The sequence below is a fragment of the Bactrocera oleae genome, chromosome 3, assembly GCF_042242935.1.
Source record: "Bactrocera oleae isolate idBacOlea1 chromosome 3, idBacOlea1, whole genome shotgun sequence".
Taxonomy (NCBI): domain Eukaryota; kingdom Metazoa; phylum Arthropoda; class Insecta; order Diptera; family Tephritidae; genus Bactrocera; species Bactrocera oleae.
The window spans coordinates 72,689,091-72,715,248 of record NC_091537.1 but is presented as its reverse complement, the minus strand read 5'-3'; the positions used below and the strand labels follow the sequence as shown (position 1 = coordinate 72,715,248).

The following is a 26,158-nucleotide window of genomic DNA, read 5'->3' as shown; positions in this document are numbered from 1 at the left end:
TGTTTATTCTGACGAGCAAAGTTTATTCTATATAAGGAAACATTTTTTTCGGTTTGTCCAAATAATTTATGCCTAATGGTGATAGGATCTTTAGCATCCGCGCCTGTCAATTTGGAGGCACAACCATATGTTATGTTAAAGTGTGCAAAGTGTGTTAGGAGGAATCTTAGACCATTTATTAACATTTTTCCCGCAATAAAAATTCGACCTTCGTAATTCCGAAAGAGGCGTGGCATTATCAAAACTATCAATGCTACCTTCATCAGAACTATAAGCGCGCCTCTCATTGCTGCTATCCACTTCTGGAATGTTCTCCTCTAAATCTTCATCTTGGTCACGAAACTGTAATAGATCATCGGAAATCAACAACTCCTGACAGATTGGTCTGAAGCCAGCAAGAGCGCATTGCATTCCTCTTCAAATGATGGACAGTGTACTCGTAATAATTTTCTCTTTGATGAACTCGTGGGCTGGAGTTGACGTTTCTAAGCGTTTTCAGCCATTTTGCACTAAAATGAAAAAAATATTTCGAAAAAATATTTGTATGACAACTAGGGAGATGCAGCCTTATAGGCTACAGCCGATTTTCTAATTAGTATTACTTACCTGTTAAACAACGGACGACACATCTGCTACCTTCCGCAGTCGTTTAAGCACTAAAACAAAAGCTACTGCTACACGGGGTCGTGGTCAATTCTGAGAATTTGCAAAACACGCGACGCCTGTGAGACTACACGTCACTATTTAAAAGTTAAACTCCTACATATTCAAACGTTCTAACCTCTTCAAAATACCTCGATTGGACAGTGATAATCTTTACTGTCAAAAAGGATTTAGATAACATAATGGATTTACTAAATGTGGATTCCTAAACTACACTGACCAAAAAAATATTTTATATTAGGGCATATAAAACTAAAATTCGGCACAGGCTATACAATTGACCGTCAGTGTAGACGTGTACAGTAAGTGCGTGAGGTAATCCGCTTAACGACAGAGTGTCTTTAGAAAACAATTAACCAAGTCCCAGACGTGTCAAAAACAAATTAACTCAACATGATTTCGGCTGTTTCGCATAACTGTTGAAAATTGAAAAATAAAAATATTTATTGAAAAATAGTAAGATATAGAAACAAAATCGTTTGATTTTATTTTTTGCCATCTTACAATATTATCGTGCGTTTCACTGGCTTACGAAGCTCAATGCGTGTTTGTTGTTGTTGATTAGAGTAGATATTGCCATTGGCAAGGCTATTATTTGCATTTTACTACTGCAGCAGCAAATAGTAATTTCAAATCGCGTAATAAAAAAACTTGCAAACTTATTACTTGTGTATATATGAAGTGCTTTAACACAATTCAAACAGATTTCAAAGTGGCAAAGGTAATTGTTGGCGAATTTGTTAGCATTCTGTTTTGGGCGTATTTGGCACGCGCCCCAAACACCGAAGTTAAGTAATTTGTGTTGTGTTTTTTATGTTGTTGTACATTTTATGCGTCTACTGCGTCCACTCCACTAACACTTCAAATAAAGCGATTGCTAATGTTGTCGTTGAACCGTTTCCTCACCTTTGACTAAACAAATGATAAATGAATTTTCGGTCAAAAACAAAATTAGAAGATCTGAAAATATGATACGATTTTTCCAATCGAAATAAGTAAGCGTAAACGTGTACAACAATTAGTTTTATATTTGTTCTGTAGAGGTCGATGTCGATGATTTGTTGAAACTAATTTGAGCATTCAGTAGTTCGAAGGCAGTTTGATTAGACAGTGGAATTGTAATTCGAAATGCAACTCTGCACCATCACTTTTAAAACAATCCCATCAATAATTTTGTAAATAAAATGACACTCACTATACACTTACTGATCTGTAATTTTCTTGAATCAATAGATGAGAAATGGCCTGACATATAGAGCGTGGCACAAACTAAAAATATCATGGCTTGTCTTTAAGTACAAGTCTTAAATAGACTGCTTCCAAAGTTTTCTACTATTTCATCCAATCGTTTTAAGTTATTGGTCATAAAGCCACAATAACTCTGCTATTTTGTTTACAATATAAAAAAGTAGGGAAGAGCTAACTTCAAGTGCAACCGAACCATTTATACTTTCGCAATTTGGCTGGAAAGTATTTTTTGGTGTTGTATAACTTAATATAGTATTAATATTTATTTAATATTATATTATTACAATTGCTTAAGAATTCAATATTCTTTATTGGACGAAACTTTGATTTGATTACAATCTTATTAACTTGTATTATAGGTCATAGACACGCGTACTTTCATTACTACATTTTACTTCCTTTATTTTTTGTAAGATATTTATAAAAAATTAATATAATTACCTCAAAGGAAATTTTTATGATACAAGGTGTTTTTTTAGACATGTGGTTTTCAATGAGGCAATACTTTTTTCGGAGTTGATTTTTTTGGCAGCTGTTACTTGCGTTATACTCAGTATGTTTTGTCATTTCATAATGAACAAACTTACTACTTCGGAACAAAATTTGCAAATGGTGCAAATTTATTACCAAATAATGGTTCGGTTCGCGCGACGCATCGTGCTCTGCGTCCAGTATGCGATAAAACTCACGTTTGGTTGAATAGGTACGTTAATAAACAAAATTGTCGATTATTATTGAATTGCCGTTATATCCCATGATGAATGATTAATGACTTTTTCGTGCCTGAATTGGAGGATGTTGATGTGGACGACTTTTGTTTCCAATAAGAAGGCGCTACATCAATTTATTGAAGAAAACTTTTGGTGAGCGCATTATTTGGCGTGGCGTGGCCTCAATAATTTAACACCGCTGGACTATTTTTTGTGTAGTTATGTGAAGTCGTTTGTCTAAGCAGATAAGACCGATTTTGGCACAATTTTGCTAAGATATCTTACATGTTGAAAAATACTCTTATATACGGTATAAAGCCAACCGTATACTGGAAATTTGTATATTAGGTACATGTTGCCAGGGGTTGGATTGGCCTGATTTTATCCGTAACAACTTATGATTACCAGAAAAAGATCCTAACTAAATTTTATTAAGATACCTCACATATTGACCGCTATGTAAGATGTAAAATCAAACGGAAGTTAGAAAATATATTTATTAGGGGACTAGGGGAAATATTGACCCGGGTTTACCAATTTTTGACATAAGTTATTATCAGATAAAGATTTCAAATTTCAATATAATATTTTATGATTTTTCGGTTAAAAGTCAACCATTATCACTGGGGTCCATCGAATATGTAAGGAGTACCGAATATTTATCTGAGGGCTTAAAAAGTTTTGGTCCGATTTTGACAATTTTTAGTTGTGAGATGACATACCTTATAGGTACTAGGAAAGTTTTATTCCGATAACTTTATTGGTACTTGATTTATGTACTGTTAAATGAAAGAATGAGATGGAGTTTAAAATTGTGATATATTGGTCGTAGGCGTGATTATAATCCGATTTTCAATGTCCTGCATCGAATTTGGTTGACATCACATGAAGCTTTTAAGCAGCATCTTCGGTGTAAAACTTAATGATTCTGACGTATTTATTTAGTGAGTTACCATCATATGGAAAGCGAGCATGGTGACTATCCTATTTCATCTACTATATGAGTTGGTGCTAAAGAACATATCCTCAGCGAGTTTGGTTGATATAGCTGTAATGGAATGTGAGATATGTATATACATTTAACCTATAAAAGGGTTGGGCACCGCCAACTTTTTCAAAATTTTCACACCACTCCCCTCCCTCCCAACTTCGATCCCCTGTATTAAATTTCAGATTTATATCTTAATTTAGAGCGTCGCTATAGCTCTTCATATACATATAATATTTCGGATTAACGGCATCTCCAATACCAATCTCCTTCGGGCGCGAGTGAATACATGTAGCAATCACTACACGACATGTCGTGCAGTAGCACGACAGACAGTCACCAAGAACGCAATTTGACTCGTCATTCTGATTAATTAAAAAGTATACAAGTATAGTATATAAAGCTCGTTGAATTAAGATGACGCATTTTTTAACATCGATCAAAAAGACAAACGTTAGAACTTTTTACCTTTGCGAATGTCCAGTCCTCAGCAAATCATCACGTTGTGGAGCATAATGACCCTTGCGATGGCATAAGTGCGACTACTTGTGGGTCAGATGGTCTTGAAACCTAACGAGGAATAATTATTTAAGGGGACACGCGAAATAGCCATGGATCACTTTTGAATCGAAATTGTGCTTTCCTTTTCACTACCTGCGATAGGGTTATATGTATATTCATGTGAAAACAAATAAAATTTAGATATCTAAAGAGGAAATAAAGGAGAGATTTAAAAAAATATTCCTTGTATATACATAAGTCTCGGTAAATGGGTTTGAAGTCGAACTACCAAAAATCGTTTTTACAGTCCATTTTGTGTCTTATGACTTATATAATGGGGAGTACCTGTTAGAGTCAAACTATTTCTAAAACTCATTTTGATTCTCCGATATTTGTCATATAGTTTCGATCCCATTAAAAAGGGTAAAATTTATCGGTTCAGCTTGCGAAGAAATTTTCATATATGCGTTGAAAAAAAAGTTAAATATTTTTATACTTTTCGTAGAAAAATATCCATAATGTATGAAATTAATTTTGGATTTGGCTGGAAATAATTTATATTTTTCAATCGCTATCAATTCTGGTGAATTAAATAAAGCTTTCGAGACAAATAATGAAGCTTTTAAGATTTTTGTTTAAAAATACTCTCTCTTTAAAAGTGGCATACGTGTGTATATATTGCAGTAAAGCTAGACAGGAATTTGTTAAAGCTACATGTATTTTCTCAATCGCCAGTCGAGGTTTACTTCATTTTTTCCGATAACTTTTCCTAATTTTACCGTTATATCCATAAATTCCAATACTTCATTATTAAACAGAAAAACTCTAAATACTTTATATAAACACCTTGAATTAAGACACTTTCCTTTAAATTAGTGCATAAATGCACACACACCCACTTGACCATGTTATTCTATTGAATTTCTAATCACACAAATACAAAGCAGTAAGTGAATGCCATTAGAACTGAGGGCTTAGCGAATTACTATTTATTTATTTATTTATGGATAGATATGTATGTAACAGTATATAGCATCTGAATGTAAGTAGCTTGGTAGAATAATCAAAACGCAGCAAACATTTCAATTCCATTACAGTTAAGCTTCTATTAAACTATAATCACTTTTAAATGTTCGTACCTACTATATGTATGTGTATATATGTAAGTACCTTGGTTATGCCAAGTCTACGATTGGAAAGGGGACACACCATTTCATCTGGTCATAAGTGTTTATACATACGTACCTATATGTATAAATATAGCTATTTATAAGCCCTTATGCACATCTAGTTTACATAAATTGCTCCAAGCTTTCGGGCAATTTTATTGTCGTATTTCGATTTAGAATTTCACATTTGAACGATTTTCAGAAGAGCTTGTAAGGTAGTAAATAAAATCTTCATTCTATGCGCCATTTCTAGAACTGATGGTGTTGCTGTAAATTTTGAAATTTTTTCAAGGATATCTTCAATTTAATATTATTTCTAACGAAAAGCTTTTAAGATTGTACTCAGAGAATATAAACGAGTATGTAAAGCAGTACTTAGAGTTTGGCAAAGGAAGTGGCTTAAAATTAAACTAAGTACGATCTATCGCGTCATTGGTATGTATGATATGTAACTATATAATATTTTCAAAAACCAATAATAATATCTTCAAGATGGTATTGTATATCCAAATCACAGTGACATTCTTCAAATAGTTAAGAGCTTTATTGTCAAAATATTTAAAAAGCAAATCGTGTGGTCATGCTTTATGTTTAAGATCAACTTTTTTTTATTTAAATCAATTGAAACAACGTGTTCATTGATTTGAAACATGGTAGATTGGTACATATTTTTTTGATATCCTTAATTTCCCTACTTAGATTAACTTTTACGGTCATAAAAAACATTTTTCCAAATATTAGACTTTCATTAACAAACGAAGTTCGTTTTTATTCAGTTTTTTCAAATACCAAATCTTGCGTCACTCGAAGTACTAGTAGATCTCACGAACCAAATTTCTGACAACTGTGAAATTTATAATCGTGTTTTTTCGAAAGTTATATCTAACAATATAATCATAAATTCAATTTTAAAGGTGCTTCTGATGATGATACAAATATTTAGGCGAGTCTGCGAGTAATAAATAACTAAGAAGTAAGTTATATATAAAGTGTGTTCCTACAGTAAGCGTACTTTCATGAACACAAAAAGAAAGAAATAATATTTTATTCGAGCACAGAGAAGCATTTCATTGATAAAGATTTGAACCAGTTTTCTTTCGTAGTTCAGCTACGACAAGACTCTTTTCCTAAGAGTTAATTGAATAATTAGCAAATTTTTTTTTTACAAATATTCTGTCCCGAACCGAAAAAATAACTAATTTTCCCACAGTAAAGGTTTAGTTTTTCGAAACTAAAATGAGTGATGATTCATCACAATTTTTAAAATGCAAATTGTGAGCAAATTCATAACATTTTGGCAGAATTTAAAAAAAAAAACAGGCAAAGTCTAAAAATATACCAATTAAAAATAATCGAAAATCGATTAATAATAAATAATCCTTTTCAAACATTATGGATAATAGCATGCCCGCTGGTAACGATCAAAAGAGAGCTTTACACGCATTTTAAACAAGTAACTCAATACAAATGGAAATCAATAACCAACTGCAAGACAACGGAGATTTGACCCAAGTATAAACTAAGGATTTATTTAAATAGGTCCAGGAATAGTATATACAAACAGCTAAAGCTACTCAACCGGGGCACTGTTCTTTTGGAGAGCATGCGCTAAAAATGGGTTTGCCTTATAACAATATTAGCCGCAGCGGCAAGTGATATAACAATATCGGACTATACATAGGATTTTTGATACTAATCGGTACTAGTGGCATCTAGCGATTTTCATTACCAAAGCTACTATACCCTTCCCCTATAGATTTCTTATAGCGTAAACTAGTATAAAAAGATATTTATTTTGATTTTGAATGATCAGTTTATGTGACAGCTACATGCTATAGTGGTCTGATCTCAAAAAATTTTTTCGGAAATACTAGTTTTGCCTTGGACAATAATGCGGCCAAATTTCGTGATAACAATTTGTCAAATGAAATGGGTTTTCATACAAGGACTCGATTTCAATCGATCAGTTTATATGGCAGCTATATGTTATCGTGATCCGATGTCGGCGGTTCCAACAAATGCGCAGACGTGTGCAAAATTTCAAACCGATTTCTCAAAAACTGAGGGACTAGTGCGCATATATACAAACCGACATGGCTGAATCGACAAACTTGGTGGAAAACTTGATATACCCTGTTCAGAGTATAAAAATAAGCTTTATAAGTAAATTGGACCATATATGCATAATTAGGATTTCATAAGAACCCAAAAATAGTGCCAATCTTTCAACATTTTGAAAACACTTCCTATGATTTTACAAAAGTTTCTTAGAAACTTCAAGGAAATCTGCAAAGCAAATTTAATTATATTTGATATATGTTAAATGTATATAAGTATATAGAGCACATATTTTCCTACTAATGTCTTATTCGCATATTTAATATGTCAACCATCAACTAAGAAGTAAAATCAAAACAAAACACACATATAATGACCACCAAACTCCCATCGGTAATTTGTGGCACCTTGACCCTACCACTTCTTGCTTGTACGCTGCTCTAATTGTACAATTATTTGTTGCTGCCAACTTCCGCACCTTAAGTGACAACAATAACATCAACACCGTATCTACTACTGTATTTCTGTACAAAAACCAAAATAAAAAACAAAAACAGGCCTGCATTACCCATGCACATCAATGTCAAAAAATTTGCCATTCACTGCAAATCAAATCAAAATATACGAATAATCAGCATAACCGACATTATGACAGCGCAGCACCCACCCACCCTTGGCCGAGCGTTCAACGACATTAATGTGACATTAAATGTTTACAAAAACAATGGTGACACGTGCTTAGTAAACTAAACAAAAGCAAACTAAACACTCATATACTCCCATCTATGTATATAGTATGTAGTAGTGAGCAACAAACTGACAAATTCACCTAGATTTATGTATGTACACAAGTAGCTATGTAATGCACGTACATACATATGTATAATGCATAGTTATGTGCGTGACATTGAACTCGTAGTGCTGTGTTCGCTAGCATACTCGGGCGTATGAGTAACCAGGCAAATGCTTTGAATATTTAACAGCTACACACATACATAGAATCACACTTACTCGAATTGAAAATGATGTGCCAAACTCCACATTTCCGTTTCTATTAATTTATATGGGAAATGTAAATATGTAAATCGTTCGGTTTTGGGCTTGTTTTCACTTATATACACATGTACATATTTATATAAGATTTACATAACAGCCAAAGGCAATTGGTTTAATTAAGTTATTGTCCTTCAATTAAAGTTTTTCAAAGCAAGTTCAATTGCATATGTTGTGATTTTATTGTTCTAATGCCTACAAACGACCAACTATAAATTTCTACATAGTTTTAAGCATGTATTTTATAAATATACTTACAAATATGCATTACTGCACATATACATAAATGTATGTAATAGAGTACGGAGTATATATGTATTACATGTATACGGCAGGCGTAAGCATCTAAAGCAATAAAATTATATACCACATGTAAATATAAGCGATCATATACAATACATTTATAGATATGTGCATATACATATATGCACCAATATACTATACATATATGTACACTAAGGTGAGCCAAAAAAAAAATCTTATATCGAATTTATGGGTTAAAATGAGCATACAAGTTATTTACAGAGTAAAAATTCTCACTTTAAGGCAGGTTTTTTGGTTTAATTTGAAAAGCCGGCACCAGCATGCATTCATAGTTTCACGCAAAAAATCAGTTTTCATTAAAATTACGAGAACTTTTGAAGCTTTTAGGAAACAATTTTGTACATCGCGTATTCTTGAGACCATAAAAGTTCCTAAATATTCTATCTCAGGGGAATTTTTTCAATTCAAAGGTTCGCGTATTTAAAAACTCAAATAGTGAAAAAAAATCAAAATTTGCAGTTTTATGTCAAACAGTTCAAAAGATACTGTATTTGTAGTGAAAACTAATTTTTTTTTTTTGCCTATTTGGTAACTTTGAATGTTGATCGACACTTTTTGAAAGTAAGTCAAAAATATTGCGTTGCAAGTACTTGCATTCTATGTATGAAGGTTAATTTTAGCCCCATTAACCGATATATAGTATATATATATATTTTTTTTGATCTCCCTAATGAACACATACACCTACATACGAGCATAAGTATAATCAAATATATACATATATATTGCATTGCTATATATATATATATATATATATATACATACATACATTGTATATAATTATTCTACACATCTCAATTTTATATATGCACATATAAAGACATTCGTTTCCAAAATCGGAAATTTGATACGAAGGGCATTCGCATACATACATACGATATTAAATTAATTAAGCCTAAGTCTTAAAGGTTTTTTGATTTTATTAAATTATTTATTAGAAGCTTGCACATCTGAAATTATAAAAATACAAGCTAATTAGAAATATAAATTTATACGATCTTTACGATTGGGATTTTTGTAATCATTATTTTCTAAAAAAAATTTTACTAAACTGAAGATTTTTGTACTGTATTTTCTTATACTATATATGACAGTACTGTATCTTGCTTTAATACCGAAATATTAATATTAATATATAATTATACCACTATATGCTAAGCGAAATATTATCTGCTTTATTTATATATACATCTTCCTCATTTGCCGATATGTGGGCCGTAAAATCAATTGCAAAGGTAATACATGGACCGATTTTTCGATGTTAAGACATCTCATAAAAGCCAGACCTCATTTTCTAGGTTAGAAGTTAGCATGCCTCTAGCCAGACTGGGCCGATCATTATATTGGGTATGTGGTGGCTAAGATAATTTTTGGAATTAAAGTAAAGTATAATAACCCACAATATCGTGGATATATTCGCCATTATATTGTACATACTAAAATAACAAAGTCGTTATCTGTATATATATATATAGGGACTGTAGTAATTCGTGAATCAATTTCACACATTTTCGTCTCTTAACTATAATATTATATAAGATAATATCTCCCCGTGATTTTGTTAAGATATCTTACATTCTGACGGTGTAAAGTCAACCAGAAGTTCGAAAATCAGTATATTAGGTACATACTTGTAGAGGCTAGAGGCAGTGCTATATATCATAAGAATACAAAAAAAACGTTAACTTCGGGTGCATTTTTTATAGCATAAAAGGGTATATAAAATTTTTATTCTAATTTTGATAGGTTACTTTAAATGGCATCTATAATCTATAGTGATCCGGTCTGAACAATATGTTCGGAGATTGTAGCGATACTTTATGAACCATTCCATGAAGATACCTCGACAAATAAAAGAATTTCCCATACAAGGACTTTAGTTTTTTCGGTGTATGGCAACTTCTTAGTGAGAAAAAAATGTGTTAGAAATTTCAAAAACTGAGGACTACTTCACGTGCATACAGACAGACGGGCATGGCTAAATCGACTCAACTCTTTACGTTGATCGTTTATATATACATATAATTTATAGGGATTCTAATGTTTCCTTGTAAGTGTTAAACTTAATATCGTGGCGAACTTAATATTCCCTGTTCAGATTATAAAAAGGCCTACTTAATTTCATTAAGTTACCTTACCTACTGATCGACTTTTCTACTATAAAGTCATTAGGCGTCACGGCGGTATGGACCGATTTCGACCATTTAAGGATGACAATTATCACATATCTGAGGAAATATTTTTGTCAAATTTTATTTAAAGATCTTCACAGATTTTTGATTTATCTATAGTAACCAATTTTTACTCAAGTTATCTCTTTCATATAGGTGTATATATATATATCTATATCTATCATATATTCTTTTATATCTTCCAAACAAAAATTTGGTTTAGATTCTAAAGTTAAGCGTTTGGTACACATTTCACGGTCAACGGTAATCATATAAAATCACAGCAGCTATAGTTATAACAACATATTCAGAATACCTTGTAGAATATAACGACATTGATTAGAACTACTAACTTATGAGCATTTCAGCCAAAAGAGGTTTCTCCATAATTTTCTACTATAATTGAGAGAAGTGGTCATAAAAATAAGAACTTTGATTTATATATCCGGCGTAGCATATTGTATTTAGAATAGCATTAACGGTTTCTACAGATTTTTTTCCTACAAGGTCTACACAGTCATAGATATGTACAAGATATAATGTACCATATACTCGTATATCATGGTTTCATATAATTGTATACATACCTTTTGTTTCAAGCCACGCTTCTCATTGCACATTGAGGTTTTTGTGGCACTGATTGGCATTGGGTTTAGGAAATTATGCACGCACAAGGTCAGTAATAAGTTTGTAATATTAAAATCCGACGTATAAAAATCTATTCTAACGTTACATTGGTAACAATGGTAGTAAAAATATGTATACGCTACAAAAAGTTAAAAAGAACATTTGGATGGAAAGAGAACTAAAGCGGGTCCTTACCCCGGTTGTTTAAATCGGTTTTTACCTATTAATTTTACTAATAATCTTAGGTATATATGTTTGTAAAAGCGTAATCATATTAGTATTTCCTGATTTCATTAACTGAATAAATTATTCTAAAGTGCGTACTGTTTAAGTGTTTCGCAATTTGTATAGCTTGAACAGGGTATATTAAGTTTGCCACGAAGTGTGTGAAACAAGTTGGTTGAAAAATTTCTGCTCTCACCAAAAAATAGCATTACTATCTCTCAAGTTGGTACATCAATCGTGAGAACACATGCAAAGTTACAAGTCATTCTGTCAATTAATTCTTTGTTTATAAGCAATTTGAAGTTGACGTGTCAGACTATTTTTTTAATATGGAAAAAATTTAATATCGCGCAGTGATTAGATTCTTTGTTTTGAAAGGCTTAAAAGCAAAGAAAATTTATGGACAGTTGTTAGAAGTGTATAAAGAGGCCTCACCTTCAAAACGCACCGTTGAATTTTGGGCTGGTGAATGTAAACGTGGTCGTACTAGGCCTAAAGACAATCCACGCGAAGGACGACCAAAAACCGCAACCACACCAAAAATCATTTAGCAAGTTCATAATAGTGTCAGTAAAGATCCAAGTTTGACAAAGCGTGAAATTGCTAATGCCATAGGCATCTCAAATGAATGAGTACTTCAAATTTTATATGGAGAATTACACATGAAAAAGCTGTTTGGAAAGTTGGTGTCGCACACGTTAACAATTCAACAAAAACTGGATCGAAAACAATATTATCAGCATAATTTGGAGCGTTTTAAGCAGAATAAAACCGATTTCTTGTGTCGTTTTATAACTACGGATTAGACTTGGATCTACTACCATGATAGTTTACAGTGGACTGAAGTTGGTTGTTCAGCTTCCAAACAGGTGAAGTCACAACGATCAACAAAGAAGGTTATGGCATCAGTTTTTTGTGATACAAAGTAATTTTGTTGATTGATTATCTGCAGAAAGGTAAAAGAATCAACTCTGAATATTATTGCAGCCTTTTGGATCAGTTGGATGAAAAAATTCGTGAGAAAATACCTGGTCTGTAGCACAAAAAAATCAGTTTTCATCAAGACAATGCACCTGCACACAAAGGTGTTTCAACAAAGACAAAATTCAATGAATTAAGTATGAATAGCTGAACATCCACCATATTCACCAGGTTTAGCTCCCAGCGCATACTACCTTTTCAAAAACTTGAAACAATTCCTTCGTGGAAATAGTTTTTTGTCGAATGAAGAAGCTATTACAGCCGTAGACGGGTATTTTGCAGAGTTTCCGGAAAGTCATTATAGGGATGGCATAAAATTATTGGAGGATCATTCGAATAAGTGTATTGAAGTTAAGGGAGATTTCATTGAATAAAAAATACATTTCGTACCAAAACCAGTATTTTTTTTCATTTCGAGAGTAGAAATATTTCAACCAATTTGTACATATATAAATGATCAGCATGACGAGTTGAGTCGACTTGGCCATACCCGTTGGTCTTTACGTCTGTCTGTATACACGCGAACTGATCCCTAAGTTGCTAAGATAACGCTGAACCATGAAACTACTCATTTGTCAGAACGGCCAGTATCAGACCACAATAGCATTTAGCCGCCGTACAAACTGAACCATCAGAATCAAGTCCTTGTATGGAAAAGCCTTTTCAATTTACGGTATATCTTAAAGAAATTTGATATGGATTATTATCTAAAGCAGTGATCGGCCTTCCAGTATGTGGAGTGGTATGTTTTATTTGTCCTCTACGTTTTTCAGTTCAAGTGTAATTAGGACTATCACTGATATGAAAATAGTGTGCAAAATATTTTCTAAAGCTTCTGTTCCAACTAACAACACAATTATTGATAATGTTACTAGTATTAAAAACAAACAAATTATTAATGAAAATATAAATAATTGTATTCATAATTATGAACACTTAACAACTGATATATGAAACAAATTACATATATATTTAAATGTTCAACAAGGAAAGAATCTAATTCCCACTCAATATTAAAGGGTATATAAAATCCTTGATTCTTGCTTTATATACAGGCGTATACTTTCCGAGTACGTCTTGCTCGATGTGTAGTCCGAAACAACTGGCACTATCTTCGCTCCTACGGTATAATAGTATAATAATTGTTGCAAGTCTGTTTGAAGCACACATATACTCAAAGGTCGGTGCAATTTCCGCAGAAATTGTTCAGATCTGTACACTATAGCATACAGCTGCCATACAAACTGATCGATCGAAATGAATGGAAGGCACCTTAACGTGGTGCTAGGGCTTAACTCACAATTTTTTTTCGGTCCCTGCCCGCCGGTGTTGTAAGTAACGGTGGCCTTATCGCGCTATGGGGTTCTGGCGCGGCGGACTTGTACCGGAGGTGCGCGAATAAAAAAGAGGAAAGGGAGGCCGGAACAGGGTGAGGGGCAGCAGTTCTAATGCTTCTCAGGTCAGAGGCTTTAAACCGGAAGAAAACAAGGTAATCTGGGATCTTAGTGAGAGACCTAGAAGTTGTATAGTAGTTCGGAACGACATTGACTTCTTTTACATTGCAGAGCTACAGGCCAGGCCTTGCAGCGGCCTATTTGCCATAGGAAACTTCCACAGCACCCAAGGTGGCCTTACATAAACTAGTCGAGTACTGCAGGAGGAACAAGCTCTCTCTTATTCTAGGATGCGATACGAACGCACACCATACTGAATAGGGTAGCACGGACTTCAACACGAAGGGTGAGTCTCTCCTTGAATTAACCCAAGTATTGAGAATGTGGGTTGTGAACCCTCTCAAATGTATCCCTAGGAACACAGATTGGAATATCTTTCGGAACATCCTAGGGATGAATAGTGGGGCAATTCTATGGCTTCCAGACTGGAGAGCAGACGGTTTGCACGGCCATAGGTAAAGACTGCCACAGTATTAGCTAACAAGAGACCTGATGGAACATATACGACCAGCGCAGAAGACAGATCGAAGGCACTACTGCAACAGGGAGGGCAAATCTTACTGCCTCGCCTTGTTCGGCTGATGAGAGATAGCCTAACGATAGCATAAATCCCTGAACCATGGCGAATTTCAAAGGTAATTTTCATACCTAGACTATTTACTGCTAGCTTTTAGCTAGTTAATCTCACTTTCAATGCTCTAAGCTAATTCTCACGAATGCTCAAGATCGGTAGGTACTGCTCTTTATCAGTTAACCGCGGAAAGTTCTCTGGACAATGAAGAGATGACGATATAATAGGTGATTTTGACACTGCTTCTCAACCAAATAGCTAAACACACAATATTTCAAATGACGGCAGAAGAGTATGGCAGAGAAAAAGTTATCTCGACCTAACAAATGAAAGCCTTAAGTGATGAAACAATACTGGCCCTTCTCCCAATTAATAACATTACCAAAAGGGTAACTTCACAAAGAAGTGGGTCACTGACGACGCGAAAACGTCAGAAGGCATTTGTGCAGTTGTTGGCTGCAGGTCCGCGTACCAAACTTTCCATATATATGGGACGTTTTCCGAGCATTTTCCAAGCAAAACTCTTTACCATAAGTCGGAGCGTAGAGATAAATCTACAACGCAACTATCAGCGGTAGTCAAGTGGCACTTAAAGCGACCTCAGCTTGCAAAATTACATCGCTAGTGGTGCAGGAGTGCATTGAACGGCTAAATAACCTATCAGTTCGGAGTTAAGTGCACTTTATCTGGCTTCCAGGTCACAAATGGGTAGCCGCTAATGAACTGACTGACGAGTTTGCCCGCTCTGCAGCTGCTTCCCGGACGGTAGGACAGGAACCCTACATTGCGGTTGCTATACATACCATATATGAGCAGCCTATGTAATTCGTTGTGACAGAGGGGAGGGCACAAGAGACCTTAGATCGCAGTGGAATTCCCCAATTTATTTCTATCTATCAATCTAAGATCTGAAAAATTCTTTCACTTTTTCGTTTACCGAAGAAAACCCAGAATAAAAACTCTGTTATGTTGAATTTTAGTTCAGTATAAATATTTTCGTCATACCTTTTCACAGCATTTAAAAACAAACATAACAATTTATATCGATAAACTAAAAAATAATAATTAAGATTTCCGAAAAATAAAATTCAACAAAAATGTTATTTTATCCAAGCCCATTGGCTTAGATCTCCGCCTCCTGCTTTTGCTATAGCATCATATATTGTTAAGCTTTCACCAGGTGGAATTCCATAACCAATATGCAGACCATGGGGATTGGATGGAGTTTTACAATCCATAGTGCTGTCCTTCCTTAGAACAGTATCCACTTCGACGGATGAAAAGAATGCTACAGACATTGGTAAATCGGAAAGTCCAATACGTGATGAACAAAAGGAGCGGGTCAACAGATTTGTTATATGTAGAGCCAGCGCTGTTTTATACGCTAATTCCTCTTTCACCAGATAACGCACTTCATCGTGAAAACTTAAGCTGAAGCGAACTTGTGTTCCCATAAGCCAACGCATACAAACTAACATGAGATGTAGAAAGTCAACAGCACCACTTTGCACCACCCAATTTATACGTGTTGGCAGAAAGCGATTCTCATCGCCACTATTTACTTCCAGTGCCCGACTTAGCCGACAATCCAAAAATGGCGTTTTCGGACAATTACTAGAGGCAATCTCTTCCAATCTGTTGAACATCGCACTTTCAGTACCACCCACCCATTTAGGGTGCTGAAACATTTCTTTAACTGCGCGATTGCAGGACGCAGCCAGCTTCAGTGCTTCGTAACCAGAGTAGCTGTAATTAGAGATAAAAGTATTCAACAAATTTTGAAAAGCAAAACAATTCACTGAACCTCTTACCTTCTGTTTTCATAATTATCTACGAATTCTTCACGCAATTTATAAACTCGTTTACCTTTGGTAATCGCAAACATTTTTTGCGCCTTAGTTCGCGCTTCCGTATCTGATAATGTTGGATTGAATTGCTTTAGCAGACCTTCGGCAAAATTTTGACCCGCTCCATAAATACGTGCATAATTGATAACTTTAGCATGATCTCTAGATATACCCACAGCTTTTGCGGTTATAGAATGCATATCGGTACCATTTGATTTCGAACCACTGATTGTCATCCAACCTAAAGGCGTCGCGCCATGAATGCCACAGGCATAAGCATCGCCAAGTACTGAAGCAATCCATAATTCCTGAGAATCAACATCGGCGCCAACTATGCGATATCCTGGCGGTGCTTGTACCATTGAACGTAATTCAGAACCAATTCGTTCGCGCTGCGAATTTGATGCTGTCATCCAAGTTGGCTCCATTGCTCTGCGTGTCAACGTACCACAAGCAACAACTTGTGGACAAATTGCGCCGTATTCTGTTACATCGTCAATATTTTTGCTATTTTTCAAACTATTCGGTAATTCGTCTCTCATTAACCAAACAACCATTTGACCTATTATACGATCTCGATTGTTACGCCAATAGGACATCATCCGTGCAATATCAATAACACGTTTCGCCGAACCTTCTACGGCATCTCCACTACTTAAGACATTTTCAGAAAATTTGTTTAAAAAATCCTTCGACAAAGGATTACCTACCCGAAAAGAGTTACCATTCTTATGTGGTAATTTTAAGAAAAAACAACAGCCTTCTAAAATTTGTTTACACCATACACCGGCTCCCTTATATATGCCGTTTGTGTGGTCCTTTGGTTGTTTTTTATAATATTCCTTTTTTCCTAACTTACAGTCAAGCTCCTGATCGAGCGTGCTCATGTCGTAGCCAAACTCCTGCATTTCTAAAGCATCCGCCGCAAGAGGTTTAGGTACTGGACAACGTTCTATAAGTTTTTTAATTGGTATACGATATGGATTCGAAGCAGCATCTGTATCTACAGCTGGGTATGGTTCTGTGCGAAATGGCACAAGAAATCCCCAACCATGATCCCTTATATAATGTAATGGATATCCCTCCCAACACAAAGAAAGCAATTTGGGAGCAATTTGCATACCGGTTCCTACTTCTGTGGCACCCGGCGACCAATCGATATTATTCGTCGTGTAATCTTTCGGAGTTTTCTTGCACAATTTACGATACCACGCTGGGTAACCCGGCAAAAGTGGACGTCGTGCCGGCAAAAGCGACTTCATATCATACAAATATTGAAATTTTCTTTGTAATTGCAACTCTTCTTGCGATAAATTACTTTGGTATGGATTTACTAATATCGGTGAATCGTTTTTTAAGGGTTTCGTCTTTTTTAATTTAATCTCTTGGACACTCCAGTCTTCGTCCCACAGCCAGAGATGTTCACGATATGCCTCATTTTTCATTAGCCTGCAAGCATTGTCAGCCCGACGTGTAAGGTGGTTCTTGGCTTCGATGCTTAAGTCTTCATATGCTAAATCTGACTCTTTTATGTATCGCGTCCAATTTGAATTAACAGGTAAATATGAGGAACCCAATTCCAACATACCGGCTAATGTAGCCGGATGAGGAAATCTCTCTAAAAACATGGGATACAGTTTCCCGAATACATTGAAAGTAGCTTCAACGTCACCAGCACAATAACTCATCAACATTTGAAAGTTCTCCTTGACATCCGATAGCGATCCTTCTAAAAATATGTTTCGTGGCTCCTTTGATAGCGACTCTCCGCCACAGTACAAGCGATGAACATCAACTAAACTATTAAGTGAACTCTGCGCTTGCCATTCCTCATCTTCAGGATTGGTTTCTTTACGCGATTTCAAAAGTGCTCGCTGATAACTGGTTATACCACTTACGCTTATATGCAAAGACATTGTATCCAAAAATCGTACTCCCGTATCTTCAATTAGATATTGTTCGCGCAATCTAGCTCTGTCGTACGAAACATTATGACCAACTATTATTTTGGGTCCTTTCGTACCCAAGGAAATAAGATCGTTTAAATGGTAGCGCTTTGATGACCATGTAAGTTCATTTGATTGACTACAAGTACCTTCGTTTACTAATTGAGGGCTTACCCAAGAATACCAATTATGTGCACTTACCGCTGTGGCTAAAGTGGGCGCTGCACCTTCAGATACACATACTTCCACATCAAAGATTAATGCATCCTCAAGTGGTATACTAATTGATTTTCCCTCACCAGTAACAGAATCATAAATGGTCCAACCGCTCTTGAAATTCCATTTTTGTGGCCGCATTGGTAATTTTTTACACAAGACTAATGAATTCATTAATTTCTCGTAAGGTTCTACTTGCTCTTTAGCGATATTGTAAAAGTGTTCTTCAATATTTTTGCCATGAAGTCTTGGTAGCTTGAGTTTCACATCTGGTAAATGGTCCGTGCTATTTACGTCAATACCATGCTTTTTTAAATCGGCTACATAATTCACTGCTTTCTCAGTGAATGTGTTTGTGGTTGTGGTAAATATTTGGCTGTGTAAACTTCGTGAAAGCATTTGCACTTTGACAATATTCTCAGCAAAATCGTTATTTGCATCTGATTGAGGTGGTTCTTGTATTTGAATGCTTTCACTGGCTTGACGGTCAATGGAGGCAAGTGACTTCACATTACCTTTACTCTTAGAATTAACCAAAACGTCATTTCGCCGAAAAATTTTTACTGTGCTATGCGGATAGACATCTTTAAATTTAGTTGAATAACAACGAAGAAATTGCATTTCCCAAGCAAAATAAAATCATTAACGTTTCCGACGTTTTAAAATGTAAACAATGCGGCAAATGATATGTGAGTAAATCAAAACACTGTTCATTGATAAAAAAAGAATAAGCAATTCATTATTAATCGATTGTATTTGAATGTTATCGGCAGTAGCGAATTGAAGATATATGAATAGTTTTAGAACAAAAATTTTAAAACAAAAATGAATACTTCAACAAGAAGAAATATGTTTAACACAATTTGCACATATTTTTCAAGGAACTTAGTTATTTAGACACTTTCTTGTGAAAAAAACATACTGAAGAAACGTAACAGTCACAATTTCTTTCACGTCGCGATCTGATGGTTTGGACGAATAGAGAAAATCGTCGAACTCCTCTTTCCACTGGCCTTTGGCCGCGCTTCAAAAAAATAACCTTGGTTGATCCAACATCAATAGTTCTTTTACGTGCTGAAAGGAGTCCGATGCAAAAGAACTATGGACACCCCGTTTTGAAACCAGAGTTATTATTTTAAAGCACGACCGTTGGCCGCGAGTGCAAAAAGTTGCCCGACGTGCGAGCAGGGTTATTTTTTTTTTAAAGCACGAGCGAAGGCCGATATAGCGGAAAGGAGTTCAACACCCGTTTTTAGCCCGAACAGGGTTATTTTTGTGAAGTGTAACTTTTTTAATTTTTCGTAAACAATTCATTTTTTGAAAAAAATTAATATAAAAGAAATTATAATTTTCGGGGCCCCTTTGTTGGGACATTTTACTTAAATATGATTGTTTATGTTTATAAAATTAGAAAAATTCTTCTCAGATAATAAATCAAATATTTCTCTAATTACAACGATTATAAGTAGGAAACAGTCATCAATAAACTAAATAAATCGATAAGTTTCAAACATGCAAGGGATAAATATCATATGTTTCATAACATGATTTCTATTTCTTTAAAGCGAATTAGTGAAATTGTTATAAATGGCGCAAAGTAGATTAGAAAAAATTGGAACTATATTCACGAGGTTTATATGACTTGTTGGCAATAAATTTTCTGGTATTCTGTAAGTAAAATCATTTTTCAGAGTGAATGGCCTAATAAGAGCCGGTGCTATGAAATATGAAGACAGACCCATTTGGTTTGATTTGTATACAGCTTTTCCACCAAAACTAGAACCACGTTTTGATCGTCCTGCAACCGACACAAAAATCAAAAACATATTTTATGCAGAAGATGTGACAAGAGCGTAAGTTTATGAACATAATCTCGATATATCTTTTAACATAAAGTTAATTTCAGAAAATTTCATAAAACGGCAAAACAAAATGAGACTATAAACTTATTGGATAAGAGAAGGAAAACCCAAACACAAAATTTTATTCAGATTTATGAAAATTTAAAAACACAAAATCCTTTAGACGAAGAGAAATTGTATGAGACAGCAGTTGAATTGTTAGCAGAGCAAACTAGAAACTCAAGTACTCAAAATAGTTCAGAGGCCCCCGTTGAGATTAAAACCACACTATCCAATGATTTCGCAGAAAGTTTGGGTAAAGAGGGACGTAGCAAATCTGGTGTAAATGTAGACATTCAAAAACTATTCAGTGAATAAGACAACGGCTACTGAAATAAACATAAATTTATTAGTAAAAAATTGTATGTTTTTATACAGCTAGTGCATCGTTTTGTGTCTCATGGCTCAACTGTGTTTGCAGATTGGACAATTTATTTTTCAAAACTTGAACTCCCATTATAACTATATTTTCAGGCTTAAGTGCACCGGAAGATTCTACATTATAGAAGAATTTATTCGGTTTTGCTTCCCAATTATAAGGTGCTTCATATTGATCATCCTCTAATTCGGTGTGTTCACTTTTTGGCCACTCATCCGGTTTAGGGTACAGTGTATGACGCATAGAATTATCTGGATCATATTCAAAGCAAACGCCTGCAGTTGGGTTCCATTTAGCATGTTCCTTTCCAAAGCCTTTCTTTGCATAAGCTCTCAATTTCAATTCTTGACCACGCCGTAATTTTATTATTAAAATTTCATCGGTGCTCTCGCCATATTCGTTGTCTTCTTCATTTACATGACGTGATGTTACGGGTAATACTTTCGGGTTACTCGACTTTAGATCTGCCGTTGTAACATGACGAGTCTGCTCTTCAGTACACTTGACGTCAAGTGTAAATTCCACACTACACTCCGGACAAAAATCCAAGCAAATGCAATCGCGTGTATATTGAAGGCGTTCAACCACTTCATCAGATATCAAGGGAATAAGTCCTATACGATGTGCGAGAAATTCGTCAGATAGTACTGTAGAGTTTGCCTCAAGCTGTACCCAGTCGATAGCAAGTGTTGGTGTCTCTGCTATGAAAACACGACGCAAACTATTTGCTACACTCAGCTCGGTATCCTCCAAAACGAACTTCACATTATCGTCTGTTAATTCAGTTATTTGCACAGATGGCTGATTTGCGTACGGCATTTTGATCAATTAGCAATGAATATTACCAGGGATAAGGATATTACCACACGAAAACAAAAACTTTAATGTTGTGAAAGTGTATGTCAAAGATATTATTTTTGTCGTCGTTTTATTTTTCATGGATGTGTAATTATACCGGTTATTAATCGATTATCTTACCAACATCTCAATTTACGAAACGGTAAGGGGTTCATGGATAAGATGAAACAATTTTTAGAAATAAGATTTTAATATAAAGGAATGAAGGTAATTGAATTTTAAGAAATATATGGACGATGCCAGACTCTAGTCTATTCAACCCCGTATTTAACTTGTTTAACATATTCTGATTTGATAAGTATTAATCGATTCATACAAATAAAAATGAAGTAGGTAATCACTGAGCACTATCGATGATACTAAAATTCAAAAGCATCGATAAAAGTAAACATCATTGGACACGCATAATCAAGTTATTATTTATGCAATATACATATTTTGTGAACGTTTTGTAACCGGCGAAATGCAGCGAATTTTATATAAAACTCGTAAATATTGCACAATTCTAAAGGAAGTGAGTAAAAATCAAAAATTTGACAACCCGAAGGAAAAGAAGTTGAATTTTTCGGAACTAAAATTTCCGTCGAAAGTTCCAAGTGAACCAATAAAACAAAGTTTTCCAACAGATGAAAAACCTGTAATAGATAACACAACTATACAACTCCTTGAGCGTCTGGCTTTAGTTAATTTAGAAAGTAAAGAAGCTTTGACTGCATTGGAAAAAAGTATAGAATTTGCGGAGAAAATTTCACACATCGACACAACCAACGTATTGCCACTATATACTGTCTTGGAGGATCAAAACCTATATTTACGCGAAGATTCTGTAACAGAAGGAAACTGCAGAGAAGATATTCTACGTAGTGCAACAGTTACTGAGGAGGATTATTTCGTCTGTCCACCCGGCAATATTCCACTACAACAAAAAGAAAAAGATTTTACTGATAATTAAACGCGCCGAATATGAAGCAGTTGAAACAAGTTATTGAGGCTTTACATTCATCTCATTATTTAAGTGCCTCAATTGACGCTAATGGGTCGTTAAACACCTGCAAGTTGTTAGAAAATGGTATTAAATATAGTGAACAACTGTTAGTCCATTGGCGCAGGACACATTCATTAAATAAGGAAGTAAACAATAATTTCACGAATGTCATTGAAGACAATGGCTCAGTTGATACTGATAATAGATTTAATTTTATATTTTCGAAACAACTTCATGACGGAATTAGGTATTTATGTAGTAAATCGACAAATCAACAATATCCAGCAATTTGGAAAACTGTACAAAATGTACATGCTAACAATTTAAATAAGGGAAGTTTTGATGTTTCTACAACGAAAAATCGCACATACTTGATCACAGATTACTTAACTCATCCGGCCAAAGGTGTTACTGATTTTTTCAAAGCTCAACGTGAATGCAAAATCTGGTGGATGCGCTTTAGTACCGATCCCAGCAAATACTATTTAGATCCATATAAATTTAGTGACATTTCGGAGTCAATGTTACCTCCTGGCACCCAATCGATTACAATTAGATCAAAATTACCCTATGTTACGCTAGATGTGGAGTCAATAACCTTAGTTCCTCTATTAAAATCGCAGCTGAAGGAAAAACCAAATGCAATTTTATCGAATAATACCGGTGGTCTAGATATCGCACCCGCCGTTATACGTTCAGTTATTGATCTGCAGGCTGCAACAAGTGGTAAGAAGACTGAAGATGGTCAACATTTTGAAATTATGTTCATCTTATATTCAAAATTTTTAGCCGTTCTCTTCGATAGCGTTGATAACGAATATGAAAACACTTTGTTGCTCAATAGAAAATTAGCGCCTTATCAATGTGTCGTAGCTTGCTATCATCAAGGTAAATTTGCTTTATGTTTTAGTTATTTGTTTAAACAAAAAATTTATGTTTTAAGGTAACAAATTGAACGACTTGAAAGATCTGTGTTTGCATATAAATAATGTGCTGTCGGGTTCCGGTCTACGTTTGAAACAAGAAAATATGATTTTTACCGAATGTTACCATAAATTGGATGATGAACTTTATAAATGTGATAGCTTAGGTATACCATATGCAGTGATCATCAACGAAAGTTCCCTTCAGAATGGCCTATTAAAACTACGTAGTCGTGATACCACCTTAGAGGAAACGATACATATTAGCGATTTGCCAACTTATTTATTACAAATATTTTCAAACTAAATAATCAAAAATAAAAACAAAATAATTATATAAAAATCATTAATTAAAATCGCTCAAGTACTGGCGCACATTAAACCCTACTACTTGACTTATGCATATAACAAAATCCAGTCCGACTGTACACTGCAAACGCGACGTACCATCCATTACATTTTCGCCCGAAACAAAACTAAGTAGTTTAAGATTGACTAATGTTGAAACTTGTGAAAGCAAGTTACAAGTTAAACCAACTTTCTCCTCAAGTATTGCATAAAATATGGCTAAAAGGCGGTCAACACTAAATGATTTTGGCCCAATATAAGTATTCATTTTCTCTGTTACCTGGTAAAAGGGAAATATAAAATGTTTAGTAGTTCGCACATCAACAATTTAAGCGCAATGTTTTTACTTACTTTAGCATTCGCATTGATATTTTGCAAACGCTTTCGTCGTTTACCATGATTCTTTACAAACAAACGTTTGTCTTTTTTTGATGAATTATAACTGGCGATAAAAGCAGCTATTAACAAATACTTGCCATAATAAGGCAGTTCCAGAGATTGAGCAACTTTTAAGATCTCTTTATCATTGTTTACAGCTGGAGTCTGTATTAAATTTTTTAATATTAAATAATTTTATTTAGAAAATTGTTATTATATAAACATTACCTCTGGTTGACCACTTCGTATATATACTTGTGTTAGCGCTGTTCGTAGTTGACCGGCAATACAACGCCATAGACGCGAAACATCCGACATTATAACCGTACCATCCAATATAGGTTCCATATAGAATGTAAAACATTTTCTCGCAGTAATCTTCAATTCTGAGAGATCACGACAAGCTTTATAAAAGACGCCCAAAAATAGATTTAAATAATTGTTGAAAAACTCTCTCGTTACTGTATAAACTATCTGCAGTTTTGTTGATAGATTCTCTGGTTTCTTACGATTGAGTATTGCAACCATAAGTTTTTGGGCATTTTTGAAGTCAGAACTCAATATTTCCAGTGTTTCAGATTTTGTGTACTGAGGAAAGTATAGTGTAATGGGATCATCAATACCAGTTTTACAATAAAACTTTTCTAATGGAAGTTGTGAAATTAATATAACACAAATATTCAGACCACAAAGTTGTTGCAAACGTAACAAAGATGGTAACACATTTGCATCCATGTCCCTAAGCCTCTCCGCATTGTCTAAAGCAATTATATACTGAGCTTCTGGCTGTGATTGTAAGCGCCGCAATTGTTCCACAAAGTCTTTTAAGTTTTCGGTCTTAATATCATCCGCAATCTCATTGCTTATATATTCCAAAATATTTTCAAAAAGTATTCTTGAAGTATAACTTTCCACACAATTGACGAATGCTACGTTTAACTTATTTTTATTACGCCGTATGCTTTCATTAAGTAAACTTTTAAGTAACGAAGTTTTTCCTGTACCTGTATGACCATAAATATGAATAGCAGCCGGAAGCATTTCTTCACTATGTCCAATCAAATTGATGAGAGTTTTTAACACTTTTTTCCGGCAGGGAAATCTTTCATTAAATTTATTGAATACTTCCATTTTTCTAAAGATTACTAGAAAATTACTTTCTTATATATTGCCTTTAACCTGATTGCATAAAATATATAGGAATTCAAGAATTGTGTTTACTGTTTTTAAAAGGGCGCACATAGTAATGGAAGTTAGTAATCGACCATGTCAATTAAACGGATAAAAGAAAAATTATCGTTTATATATATAATATAGTGATGTGAACTTATTATTAAAATAATTTATACCGGATATTGGGAGAGGAAGAAATTTTATGATTGCACTTGTATTAAACTAATTTAGTTTAAAAACATATGTTAAAGTATATAAATTATTTATTAAATCAAATATACAAAAATGGAATGAAATTATAACTAGTTTGATTCATAATTATGAGTATTTTACGTAAATTCATGTGTACAACCTTACTTTAATTGAAATTTAATTTATTTAATTGGATTTTAGTGTAACTTATTGGATTACGAAGTTATTTTTATTTAAATTATTATATCAGTACATTTTCTTAATGCCAA

At 34.3% G+C, this 26,158-nt stretch overlaps 6 protein-coding genes and 1 long non-coding RNA gene across 7 annotated transcripts; 4 read left to right on the top strand and 3 right to left on the bottom strand.

Moving 5' to 3' along the window:
* The first annotated feature begins 11,916 nt into the window (after positions 1-11,916).
* On the top strand, positions 11,917-15,714 carry LOC138856290 (uncharacterized). Its single transcript, XR_011395458.1, has 4 exons — positions 11,917-14,207; positions 14,284-14,458; positions 14,529-14,807; positions 14,898-15,714. It is a non-coding gene; the product is annotated as an uncharacterized lncRNA (long non-coding RNA).
* A 3-nt stretch (positions 15,715-15,717) lies between these two features.
* PolG1 (DNA polymerase gamma, catalytic subunit tam) lies at positions 15,718-19,473 on the bottom strand. The gene is made up of 2 exons (XM_014235241.3): positions 16,555-19,473; positions 15,718-16,489 (listed from the first exon to the last, which is right to left on the bottom strand). The coding sequence occupies exons 1-2, from the start codon at positions 19,371-19,373 to the stop codon at positions 15,844-15,846; spliced, it is 3,465 nt and encodes a 1,154-aa protein (XP_014090716.3). The 5' UTR covers positions 19,374-19,473; the 3' UTR covers positions 15,718-15,843.
* A 750-nt stretch (positions 19,474-20,223) lies between these two features.
* On the top strand, positions 20,224-21,013 carry mRpS23 (mitochondrial ribosomal protein S23). The gene is made up of 3 exons (XM_014233261.3): positions 20,224-20,383; positions 20,444-20,605; positions 20,659-21,013. Exons 1-3 carry the CDS (start codon positions 20,340-20,342, stop codon positions 20,969-20,971), a joined length of 519 nt encoding a protein of 172 aa, XP_014088736.1. The 5' UTR covers positions 20,224-20,339; the 3' UTR covers positions 20,972-21,013.
* Polr2C (RNA polymerase III subunit RpII33) lies at positions 20,981-21,988 on the bottom strand. The gene has a single exon (XM_014233248.3). The coding sequence runs from the start codon at positions 21,849-21,851 to the stop codon at positions 21,024-21,026; it is 828 nt and encodes a 275-aa protein (XP_014088723.1). The 5' UTR covers positions 21,852-21,988; the 3' UTR covers positions 20,981-21,023.
* A 186-nt stretch (positions 21,989-22,174) lies between these two features.
* GatC (glutamyl-tRNA(Gln) amidotransferase subunit C, mitochondrial) lies at positions 22,175-22,842 on the top strand. The gene has a single exon (XM_014235163.3). It carries the CDS (start codon positions 22,354-22,356, stop codon positions 22,840-22,842), a length of 489 nt encoding a protein of 162 aa, XP_014090638.2. The 5' UTR covers positions 22,175-22,353.
* An 11-nt stretch (positions 22,843-22,853) lies between these two features.
* PolG2 (DNA polymerase subunit gamma-2, mitochondrial) lies at positions 22,854-24,130 on the top strand. The gene is made up of 3 exons (XM_014235150.3): positions 22,854-23,601; positions 23,665-23,763; positions 23,819-24,130. Exons 1-3 carry the CDS (start codon positions 22,854-22,856, stop codon positions 24,103-24,105), a joined length of 1,134 nt encoding a protein of 377 aa, XP_014090625.3. The 3' UTR covers positions 24,106-24,130.
* Positions 24,062-25,783, bottom strand: Orc5 (origin recognition complex subunit 5). Its single transcript, XM_014235140.3, has 3 exons — positions 24,753-25,783; positions 24,498-24,689; positions 24,062-24,426 (listed from the first exon to the last, which is right to left on the bottom strand). The coding sequence occupies exons 1-3, from the start codon at positions 25,653-25,655 to the stop codon at positions 24,145-24,147; spliced, it is 1,377 nt and encodes a 458-aa protein (XP_014090615.3). The 5' UTR covers positions 25,656-25,783; the 3' UTR covers positions 24,062-24,144.
* Between the last annotated feature and the right edge of the window lie 375 nt (positions 25,784-26,158).